This window comes from Puntigrus tetrazona, chromosome 13 (assembly GCF_018831695.1).
Source record: "Puntigrus tetrazona isolate hp1 chromosome 13, ASM1883169v1, whole genome shotgun sequence".
In the NCBI taxonomy this organism is placed as follows: Eukaryota; Metazoa; Chordata; class Actinopteri; order Cypriniformes; family Cyprinidae; genus Puntigrus; species Puntigrus tetrazona.
Genome location: NC_056711.1, coordinates 13,929,753 through 13,941,241, shown reverse-complemented (window position 1 = coordinate 13,941,241; position 11,489 = coordinate 13,929,753). Strand labels below are relative to the sequence as shown.

The 11,489-nt window shown below is 36.4% G+C and overlaps 2 protein-coding genes across 4 annotated transcripts; one reads left to right on the top strand and one right to left on the bottom strand.

Moving 5' to 3' along the window:
* The first annotated feature begins 2,416 nt into the window (after positions 1-2,416).
* zgc:153911 (uncharacterized protein LOC768172 homolog) lies at positions 2,417-4,474 on the top strand. Its single transcript, XM_043255522.1, has 4 exons — positions 2,417-2,619; positions 3,277-3,624; positions 3,716-4,000; positions 4,112-4,474. Exons 1-4 carry the CDS (start codon positions 2,565-2,567, stop codon positions 4,324-4,326), a joined length of 903 nt encoding a protein of 300 aa, XP_043111457.1. The 5' UTR covers positions 2,417-2,564; the 3' UTR covers positions 4,327-4,474.
* Positions 4,373-10,619, bottom strand: si:ch211-67f13.7 (uncharacterized protein LOC565426 homolog). Of its 3 annotated transcripts, XM_043255517.1 has the most exons (8): positions 10,038-10,617; positions 9,841-9,953; positions 9,308-9,411; positions 8,515-8,692; positions 7,890-8,007; positions 7,700-7,785; positions 7,526-7,614; positions 4,373-6,817 (listed from the first exon to the last, which is right to left on the bottom strand). In XM_043255517.1, exons 1-8 carry the CDS (start codon positions 10,479-10,481, stop codon positions 6,087-6,089), a joined length of 1,863 nt encoding a protein of 620 aa, XP_043111452.1. In that variant the 5' UTR covers positions 10,482-10,617; the 3' UTR covers positions 4,373-6,086. The 3 variants fall into 3 exon arrangements, with proteins under 3 accessions (XP_043111452.1, XP_043111453.1, XP_043111454.1); XM_043255518.1 differs by lacking the exon at positions 9,841-9,953 and having other exon boundaries at positions 9,387-9,411; positions 10,038-10,619; XM_043255519.1 differs by lacking the exon at positions 9,841-9,953 and having other exon boundaries at positions 10,038-10,224.
* Between the last annotated feature and the right edge of the window lie 870 nt (positions 10,620-11,489).

The window sequence follows — 11,489 nt, the reverse complement described above, 5'->3', positions numbered from 1 at the left end:
TCTCATCCAAAAACCTGCAAAATGACGTTGTAAAATGATGCCAAAAGGCCTTGTGCATCAAAATGGGTCCTGACCAGTTATTAATGGAACATAGGTTAAACTCCTCAGTCACCTTACTGTCATTTGAAACCTGAAACAAAGACAGGACAAACAAAAGGTTTACTCTGACAGACAAACAAGGCTGCTTCCAGATGTTCAAATGAGAGAAAGTGTGAGAGCAAAACAAGGGAATGTCTGGCAACCTGCAGAAATCATCAAAAAACACAAACAACCAAGATCCTTAACTATACAAATGGCATACACTGCAGGTGTTTGTGACCAATTCCGATTTTGTTACTGTATCAGATTTTTTTGGACGGCATGCTTACATTTCTCTTAAAAGTGATCTGTATTCGATGTGTGCGTTTTCAGAACACGCAGCTTCGCTTAAAGATTGCGTGGAATAATACTCAGGTGGTAGATAAGCACGTCACATCTTCAGTTTTTTTTTCCGTGGGCTAAAAAAACCAAATGCATTCATAAGTGACTTTACATCAAAGGCAGGGACATGTTTGTGTGCATTTTATTGTGTGGTTTTAATTTGGAAATGATCGTCGTCACTGACAGCAGCGGCAACGAGCACTCGGCATCATTTCAAAAGTAACACATTTCAGCGCCTTTTATTATTAAATTATTATATTTACAAGAAAAAAAACATAATAGGGACACGAAAACTTTGCAGTGTTATAGACTCACATGTCTCTGACACTAAATTGTCTACCATGGAACACAAAGGTCATTCACTCAATCTCATAGATATATAACTAGGCCAGATAAGTGAACATGCCTTTAAGGTACAAAGACTGAATGGTGATTGTCACTACAACCTGTGCTAATGTAAATGTTTGTGTTTGAATAATTTGTGTTAAGCAATACAAAAGGTTCTGTTTAGTTTTGGAAATTGTAATTAAAGTGTTACGTGATAAAGTGATAAAATTTAAGAGAAGTGATGTCATATATTTTGTATGAGTGTGCTACCTGCGCTTGTGTGACATCATTGTGCCTGTATCGCCTCATGATTCACCTACATATAAAGATGTAACAGAAAGATCACTAACATACTTATACGGCTCATTTTAAATAATTAATCATTTAAAAAATATTTTTTATATTATATTATATTATATAATAAGTAGCTATTATGAATTTTAAAAAGAACTTTAAATGGCATTTGTCTGTTTAGTAGATTATACACCAAATTTTATTTCTTCTTTTATTTCTTTAGCACATAGGTATGTAAGTAAACTGTGTTGCAAGATAAGGTGGATAGGGGCAGGCCGTTTCTCATGTGACTGGTCTTCTGTTGCTTAGTCCCTGTGACCTACCTTTTAGCTTGCTATTTTATTTTTTTAAAGTAGCTAATATTTCTGTACTGTCTCATTGTCTGATCAGATGCACACCAATCTCTTGCTGCACAGTTGTCTGACAAATGTGTTCCTTTGTTTCACTTTCCGTTGTGTTATTAAGTTATTAGTTTTCTGTTTAAATTTTATTTCATTAACAAATGCGTATCTGGATTACGTGTTGATGCATATTGTTACTCTGTACCAGAGGTTTCTATGATATGTAAACAATCGGGCCACGCCCATGTGACGTTTGACGTAACATTTACGCGACTTCAGTGACGTACAGAGAGTTTCAGGTTGCCATGGATATTATGTTTTAACGGCATAACAACAACAAAAAAAGTTCCGTCATTCGAGAAATTATATCAAGAGGTTTCTGTTAGGGTTAGATTTAGGATGGCGAAAAACTGTATAATACAGAATGTTAATATAGAAAAAAAAACATCTGCGCGTGTGACAGAGAGAGAGAGAGAAGATCTGAAAGATCATAAGAATAAGATTAGTTAGCAAAATAATGGTAGGCCTATAAAACAGCTATAAAAATCGTTATGAAACAAGCGCTATGTAAACAACGAGTTTCGAGGGTGGCCAATGAATATACTTATCAAATAAAATAAAAAAAAGAAAAAGGTATGTTTTGTTAATGAGAAAAACATCCCAAAACAATAAACATAAACTTTCCTACAAAACATTAAAATAAAAATTACACAAGATCAACATAAAATTTGTACACATGAAAAGTATTAGTTGCATTTTTGTTACAGGAGCTAGACGTATAATCCTCTATTGTAGGCAAAGACTATGGTAATGGTTTTCAGACTTACTCCTGAGGACCCACAGCTCTGCGTATTTAGCGTGTCTCCATAATTTACACGCCTGCTTCTGAACACCAGCTCATTACGAAAGAGCTCCAAAAACTCAAACGAGTGTGTCAGATAAGGCTGACATACAAAACGTGCAAAGCTGTGGATCCCGTGGAACAGGATTGAAACCCACTGACAGGGCGGAGCTTCAGATAAATAGAATGGCGGAGTGGAGTGACTTCGTGAATTTCGTCAGGCGTGATCCGGACAGGATCTTTGCTGCTGATCTCGGACCACTTTCCCGACATCATCTCAAAGTTCATCTTGTGTGATTCAGGGATTTACTCAGAATTTACCAACGGCCGTGTACCGTGATATGAACCTGAAAGTGCTGTGCCTGTCTCTCCTTCTTTTTGAAGCCTCCTGTTTCAGTGAGTATTTCTACTAATTTTTTAATAATAATATTTTAAACTATAATAAAATATGAAAATAATCTTTAAGGAGCCGCTCAAAAAAAAAAAAAACATTCCGCCAATATTGTTGTTGTTATATTTAAAGAGGTGAAACTACGCCAATACGAACAATTACAGCTTGAATCATATTATTATTATTATTATAAAACTTCGAAACATCTAAACAAACCTACTCTCAAAAAGACTACTTCTCAAAAAAATTATAAAAACGGAAATAAAATGAAGAGCGGTCATAATACGATCACAAACTTATGTTAGGTTTGTGTAGAACTAACAGGTCTTTTACTGGATGATCAATCAAGGAAAACTTCGGCATTCCTATCATCTTACTAATAATAATCATGGTCTGCCATTTCTCGTTGTTCTGCCTGGTGTCGATTACATAGTGGTTTTCATAATAACTCATCATGTACAAAGACATAAGGAAACTACTTTATCTAGAGTTTCGGTAAACGGCCATCATTCATCCTTGACAAAAAATAGCATTACATCCTCAAAAACTAGATCATGTCACTGTTCCTCGTAAAGGTTTTTTCTATAATAAATACCACTAAAATAGTAATTAATGATTATGATAATTACATACTCACGCTTTTTCTCTCCTTCACTTTCTAGCTGAGTTTGAGATTACTGTTCCCAGAGACACTGTAACTGGCTTTTACGGTGAGGTGCTCATCCTCCCCTGCACGTTCCCTGCGGACAACTCATGGAGTCTGAGAAGCACTGTTATCACCTGGCAGCGTGGGCTGGATGTTGTTCACAGCTTCTATTACAGTCAGGACCAGCTCGACCGCCAGAATCGGCTTTATGTCAACCGCACCAGTCTGTTCATTCAGGAGATGGCAAGAGGAAACGCATCACTTAGACTGGACAAAGTCACTCTTCAGGACACCGGCGTGTACACCTGCTCCATCAGCACAAACACCGGCAGCCAGAAGAAGAGCTTTGGAGTGAAAATAGGAGGTAACAAAACACTGTGAATCAATATCTAAGTCTCTGAATATGACTGAATCTGCCCTGGTTTTTAACATCTATGTTCTGTTCTGGTTTCCAGCGTTCTACTCTGAACCTCGTCTGCAGTTGTCATTGTTAGCTGATGGAGTAAATCTTCTGGTGACTTCAGATGGAGGTTACCCTTCTCCTACACTGCAGTGGCTGATGGAGAAGTCGGACGTCACTAACCAGACACAAACACACCTCACGCAGGACACACAGACAGGACTTTATGTAGTGTCAAGTTGGATAAGTCTCACCGAAGTCTCAAATTCTTCACTGACGTTCATGCTGCACAACAAACCCCTGGGACAAGACATCAGGAGAGACATCCAACTCTACTCAGGTAAGGACTTAAAAACAGGCAATTTTAAAATGCTCTTGAATTATGAATTAGATTTAAGAGTGCGAAACAAAGTTTTAGTTTTTTCATTCCTTTTTTGCTTTTTTTGTACAGATAAGAGTGAGAAGCAAGAAGAGTCATCCAGATATCAAGGGTGCTTCATAGTGATCACCGTTGTTCTGCTTCTGCTGATTGTGATGAGTGTACTGTTTTTGTATATTAAAAAAAGGAGAAGAAGAGGAGAACAGACCAAACAAAATGGCTTTACAGAAACTGGACTCCCTTCTGAAATCCAGAATCTTAATGGAAAAAGTTTAATATGTCCATAGTGGCTATGTTCAATATCACTTCAACAAACGTTATCCTGTTCATGTAATGTATGAAAGATGTATTTTTTTATACTGTTTGTATATATATATATATATATATATATATATATATATATATATATATATATATATAGTATATATTGTGTTACATAACCCAATCCTATAAATTACTGCATTTAACATTTCAAACAGCTATTTTAGTGCTCTATAATACAGATAATTGTAGTTTCAGTTGCATAAATATAATCACTAGACTGTGCCTTAAAATCTAGTTTGGCCAGCCACCAGTTAGCCAAGAGGTAACCAGTCCTACATTTCAATTTAAATTGGAACAGTCTTCCATTTACTGATTTCAAGTAAAAAAAAAAAAAAAAAAAAAAAAAGCATTGGAAGCTTTTTAAACTTTGAAGTCTAAGCAGTTCATGTGGCTGGCCACATATATATTTTGGTGCTAAAAATAGTCTTAAACTCAGAATTTGTCACGCATAACATATTGTTACATGCCGCATTATTGATTTTCTCCTGTGAAAAAATCAATATTGAGATTATTTCCATTTAGCATTGTGAACAACTTTTTTACTTGTTGGAATGATGACATTGCAGTAAATTAACACTGTTCAGTAATATATTTATTGTTGAAATGTCACAATAAAGTTTTTTTTGTAAACTACATTGTATTGAGATTTAAATCACCCACCGGGCATATTAGTGATCGTAAGATTACTAATGTTCTATTCAGAATGTCATATTTGCATCTTATTACATTAAGAAAACACTAGAAAAATAAAATACATGCCAAGTATTTCACCAGTGTTGTTTCACAGATCCTGTCTGAACATTTACATGTTGTTTTCATTTTTTTTTTTTTTTTTAAAGTACCATCAAGTTAACAGAAAACACATAATCAGAAAGAATTGTTGCAGAGATAGTATCAGTAGACACAATCAGTTCATTCAGATTTACAACCATTGCGGTCCTGTGGGGTTTATCATAGACATGAAAAGGCCTATGGGTGGGTGAAGAATATAAAATGTCTTTTTATATCCACAACTGATGTGATGTGAATAGGAAAACGTGCACTAAATGATAATAGTTAAGCTGATTTTAACCACAAGTCTTGAAATTTCATAGCACAGGGGGCAAGACCAAACATGTACATGAATACCCATAATGACACTAGATATTCAACAGGTTTCCCTAAAAACTACAGTTAACAGGGTGTTTAGATTTAAGAGTTGAAAAGGCTGTGTATAAAGAATAAAAAAAGGCATTACCATGGAAACCATGCAGCAAAAGTAATTTAATATCTCTCAATACATGGATTATCAATCAAGAAAACATTTCCTGCAATACTAGTATTAGTAGGCTTTGCATGGCCCTTTGATTTATGTGTAAAAAAAAAAAAAAAAAACACACCTTTTAACAAATAGTATATATTTCATTAGCGTTACATAACCCAATCGTATAAATTACTGTATACGAGATTTCAAACAATCATTCTAGCGATAAAACATAATTGTAGTGTCTCTCCAACCTAAACTAATCAGAGGCCAGTTGCATAAATATAACCACTAGTTAAGACTGTGAAGAGGTATCCAAGACGTAAACAGTCTTACTTTTTAAATTACAACTAATTTTAAAAAGCTTAAAAAAAAAAACTTTTAAGAAGTCTAAGCAGTTTATGCAGCTGGCCCTAGATATATTTTAGTGACTCTGGGGAAAAAAAAAAAAAAAAAAAAAAAAATCAAGTTTTTAACTTTTTATTCAATTCCATCTGAAAAATAATCATCATCTGAGTCTCGGGCAAGGTCTAGATTTCTTACAACACCCTGCTCTATCAGCTCATCAGATCCAAGTTGAAACTCTGGTTTCTCCTCCAATGTTGAAAATAAAGGGACGCGTAATCCTTCCTTTTTATTTTTAGAATCTGAGATGAAGGATGGCAGAAACACCTCATCCAGTTGCCCTTCTCCCACTCTTGATTCATCTATATCAAGATGTTCCTCTATGGTTTTATTGACTATAACTGACGTATTTGTGGAACCTTTGTCCTTCTGAAGAACTTCCACTCTCTGAACCTTCTTGGGTGAGTAACTCGAGGTCATGTTCTGCATTTTCCTTTCTTCAAACCAATCCAAGGATGCAACGTCAAGCTGCTCCATGGGTTCTATATCTAGCTTTTCAGATTCTACAGTACTTGTACTGATAGCCATAAAAATCTCCACATCCCCATGTTTCTCTTCCTCCTCTATGAACTCTGCTGTGTGCGGTCTCTTATCATGGTCCTCTTCAGATGATGATAGGGTAACGGGGCCAACAAAATCCTTGTGGGTGTACGACCTCTGGTGCTCTTTAGTCAGTTTGTCTTCAAACCAGATATCATCATCATTTCTATGAGCCATGGGATTGGATTCCAGAGTTGAGGAAGGCAAAGTAGAAAAAGGAGAAGTTACAGGGTCAGAGTAGAGTACTTGATCACTGCTTACAAACCCTGATGCACAGAAAAAAAAGAGCAGATGTCAAGACCTTTTCTCTGTGAACTTTACTATGCAGCTGGGAGGGAGCCGTTTACTAACCCATTTACTAATTTCACGATTTTAACCTAAAGCCTAGAAACATTTGACTAAATGCTAATCCACATTAAAAAGCTACAACCTTGCACCCATAAATATATAGGAAATGCTGAATTAATTGAGACCAAAATAATAAAAGTTAAAATGTAGGAAAAAAAGAAAGATCAGCCCATGCACATACCTAAAAACAAATTATATTACGATTTCACTGATGTTTGTACACTAATGATGGACTTGAGCACTTACTAACTGCTTAAAATCTTTTCTTTTTTTTTTTTTTTTTTTTTTTTTTTTTAAATATAACAAGGTGAATTAAAACAAAATGTTAGTGTAAATGTGGAATATAAAAAAAAAAAACAAAATTACTAAAACTAAAATAAACCCGAAAAAAATATATTAATATATATAAATAAATATAAATAAATAAATTCTTCAAAAGCATTTACTAAATAAAAAAAAAAAAAAAATAAAAAAAAAGCTCTTTTTGCATTGTATTTTTGTATTAAGGTTTTTGGGGCAGTCGTCTGACGAAGCCTTTTTTTAGCAGCATGGCAACATATAAAATTATCTTCTAATAATCAAAAAGGAGTGACTACTACCAGATTTAGTTTTGATGATTTACTTGCCTTCATTCGTTATCCGTTTGGTTTTGGTCTGGTTACACACGGATTCACAGCAGTGACAGACAGAATCTTGACCAAATACAGAGATCCATCTGTTTTGGTAGAATAATATTTTTTTCATGACAGAAAATAGTTACGGTCTTTACAACACTCAGACAGATGTTTAGTCTCGTTAACCTTTTTTCGGTGTGACTGTAAAAACAAGACTTCTGCGTTGGACTAGGGCCATCAGCAGAAACGGAGAGCTCACAATGGAGAGCAACCTACAATAAATCACACAGAGAAGGAATGAATGAATCACAGCGCACAGTTTTTTTTCTTCTTAAATGTGTTAACGGAGAGAAAACAATGAAGTTTAGAAACACACCTTGGCATCTGGAGCCTCAATAAACTGAAAAGCACCAAAGGAGAACTGAACAACATTTTCTGCCCCAGAGAACCTGAATCTTGAAGCACCTGAATTCATCCGGCTTTCCCGTAAACACCTGGATGTGTGCGAGATGGTGTTTTTGTCAGATAAATATTCCACAAAGTCAGGAGCTGCGTTCTGATTGACAGGGTCCCTACGAAGTGTTCACTACTCCCTAAGCATGGGATATCTGTTGAAGTGGACAATAATCGCTCATTCAGAAAAGCTCTGCAGAGTCATCAAAGAAAATCAATGACAGGGTCAAGCAGATTATGATACGAGGCATGGATAAAATTGCAATTTATTTTACTTTCAAACTTAAACGCACAGAAAATACATATACAATTATTGATATAAAAAAAAAAAAAAGTATGTTTAGACCATTACAGATAGTGATTTCATCCTGTGAGCTTTCTTTCCCACACGCAGCATCATTTGAAGTAAATAAAGTAAAACTTTTATTGCAACCACTCCATTGCAGATCCTTAAAAAACAAAACAAAAAAAAAAACTCTTTCAGCAGCCCTGCTCTATCCCTAGTTCTGACTGGTGACGTGGTGTACAAAGTGTTTTGCTCCGCTCACCCATAATTGTCTATGATGCCGTGTTTGGATGCTTGACTCAAAGTGTTGACTGTAGCAGCCGCGTAACAGCTGTTAATAAAAAGCTGGACCCCTCGGTTATGATGTCTCGTGGAGACCTGCACGTTCACCTGCTGTCCCAGAAGGTACACAGCTGACCTGACTGGAGAAGACCAGGACTCTACAGTATAAACACAGGAGACTGTCAGTATCGTTTTACAGTGCCTGGATTACAATTTAAACATACTCGAGTGTGGGAATATAAAAAAAGCTTCTGGGCAAGTTAGAGCATGCATTACATAGGCATAACGTTAAAGATTTTGGAATGCAACTCCTTTAATCTCCTCTGTTGCGTGAGAACTACCTATACCTGTATATAATCACCTGTGTTGTGCTTACAGTGCATTACATAAGCTAAGGGACGCCCTGCCTATATATTAGAGTTCATCCATGAAGTGCCTGCATGCAACTGCCAACACAATTAAAATACTGTCTTTGTTTAGTAGAGTTCATATCCATAAATTATATATATATATATATATATATATATATATATATATATATATATATATATATATATATATATATATATTATTTATTTATTTTTTTTATATATAATGATATAACTGCCAGGAAATCTCTGTAGGAATAACTGTTGTGTTGAAGATATGCTATGTTTATCTGTCAAGTGCAGACTGGAAAATGTGATAGAAGACTGTTGCTGCATAATGATAATGTGTTCCTTTCTATAATATAGTTCATGAAATACAGCTTTCCGTGTGATCCGTGGTCATACCGTCCATCAGCTGAATCAAAAAGTCACCAGATCTGCTCCGGATAAGTTTGCGCAACAGTGTCCGAGATGTAGTACTCACCACCAGACTGTGCGCAAGCTGTTCCCTTAACAACAAAGAGAACAATGTCGTTCCTCACCCCGAACTGTAAAAACACAATTAGCTAGGGTCTCACCTCTAACATAATCATTATGCGATTGTTCAACACATTTTGTGATAAATCAATTTTTGTAAAAAAGTGTAAAACTATTTTACTATTGTATTGCTGCAGCAGTGACACCAAACCCCAAAAAGGCTCAACTCGCCACGGGTTCCCTGGATATTAAAGTTTTTGTTGTTGTGTTTTTATGACTAAAATAAAGTCTGTGCTACACATAATTTATTGTACGTACCCTGTTTTATTCGAACTGAAAATCTCAAGGCAACCCATCTGTTTTTACGTAACACGAACGCTACTCTTATTATTTTTCAATTCCCTATATGCAATTTTTCGGCTCAGGAGGGGCTTATTCTTATCCAGAACCTGCTGAATTACCTTTTATATCGACACTCCACGGCAACGTTGACTTTGCCATAATGAAATGAGTTTCGGTGTAATTGTCGCACGTAATGCAGGACATATTTGTAGGCAACGTAACCAGGAAACACCTTTAAGTTGGGGATGAGTTATGTTATGAGTTATGTTTACTGGTAAACGATAAATGGCCTACATTGTTTTGAAGTGACGCTCACCTGGCGTTCTCCCTGGCAGTCGGTGAGCGCGTACGTGAAGAGCAGGCCGTCATGCGGCTCAAGGACCCCGTTGCTTTTGCAGGTCTCTCCGAGCGTCAGCTCCTCTGCGGCGGCCGAGAAACCGTAGAAATGCCTTTTAACCCTTAAGACGAATTCAGAGCGCGAGCAAATCACCGACACGTCCGGAAGCTGGCTGTATTTGAGCGGGTGATGCTCGCCAGGTGGGACTGTCGGAGGCGCTCGGCCGATGATCCTCAGGACAGGCGCCGGTCTCTGGCGCGCGAGGCCCGGCGCGTTTGTGAACGGATCGCGCGCTGCAAGTTTCTCGCGAGCGGTTCTTTTATCTAATAGAGATGAAGCTGAGACACTGTTTAACAGCGTTGGGCTAGAGAAAATACCGGTAATCAAACATAGAACTACGCGAGTTATGCATTTCACTTTCATATCAATAACTAGTACGTTTTGTTTTGATTTACTTATCGTTTTCCTACAGGTAGAAAGTACACAATCCAAAAGGCCTTTTAAGAAAGGCTCGGCCTGGTGTCAGACGTGATTGGTCTTTACACGTGATTTGTAATTGATTTCCCCTCGCGCTGTGCAGTGTTTGCCGCTAGAGGGCGCCGCGCGGCTGAATAGTCCGTACAATAGTCTTGGACGCTTTGAGAGCGCTTCAGGAAGTTTGTTCGCACGGTCTGAAAAATGCAAAGCTTGGTTGCATTAATGCACATTAAATCCGCATCTAACACTCGGATAGGTCAGCTGAGAGCTAAGTGTATCCCATCAATCATCAAGATCACGAACTCACATGCCCCAAAATCGCTTGAGTTGACTAATCAGATAAATCTATAAATTAAATAATTTCGCCACAAAATGAGAAGTGATGCACATTAGACGCATCGAAATGAAAATGTGTCGTACATATTTAAACGTTTATTTTGTGACAAGTAATGCGATACAAAATGCATAAATACAGGCAGCTTTGTTACCAAAAAAAAAACATTTGCATTTTTACAACACTTTCCAGTGGTCCTGTCCCGTCTGATAATCTGAACTACACACAGTATTGCCACTTACACCGAACGTCAATTTAGTTGTTTTAGAGCAGTCACCGGAATTTAGGATCAGATCAGAATAAATCAGATCTGTGTAAAAATACTCAAATGTAACCCCATTTGTAATCGTTAACGTTATTTACATATTTTTTTTTTTATATTAAGGTTAGAATAAGATTGCAGTTACATTTTGTAATTAAATTACGTAATTCTGTTACATGTATACACATATAGGCTACACACACACACTAATATATATATATATATATATATATATATATATATATATATATATATATATATATATATATATGTGTGTAATGTTCTGGTGGTGTCTCCATCCAATCTCCATCAGTTTTCAGATTCTTGTGCTGAACAAAAAATTTCATTGAAATAGCTC

Bases quoted from the DNA above. Each gene is read 5' to 3' on its own strand.
- zgc:153911 (XM_043255522.1), top strand. From the start codon at position 2,565: ATGAACCTGAAAGTGCTGTGCCTGTCTCTCCTTCTTTTTGAAGCCTCC. The intron at 2,620-3,276 runs GTGAGTATTTCT...TTCACTTTCTAG, and splicing joins TTTTGAAGCCTCCTGTTTCA to CTGAGTTTGAGATTACTGTT. The intron at 4,001-4,111 runs GTAAGGACTTAA...TTTTTTGTACAG, and splicing joins AGACATCCAACTCTACTCAG to ATAAGAGTGAGAAGCAAGAA.
- si:ch211-67f13.7 (XM_043255517.1), bottom strand. From the start codon at position 10,481: ATGAAAGTGAAATGCATAACTCGCGTAGTTCTATGTTTGATTACCGGT. The intron at 7,786-7,889 runs GTGTGTTTCTAA...GATTTATTGTAG, and splicing joins TTGAGGCTCCAGATGCCAAG to GTTGCTCTCCATTGTGAGCT. The intron at 6,818-7,525 runs GCAAGTAAATCA...TCTGTGCATCAG, and splicing joins CAAACGGATAACGAATGAAG to GGTTTGTAAGCAGTGATCAA.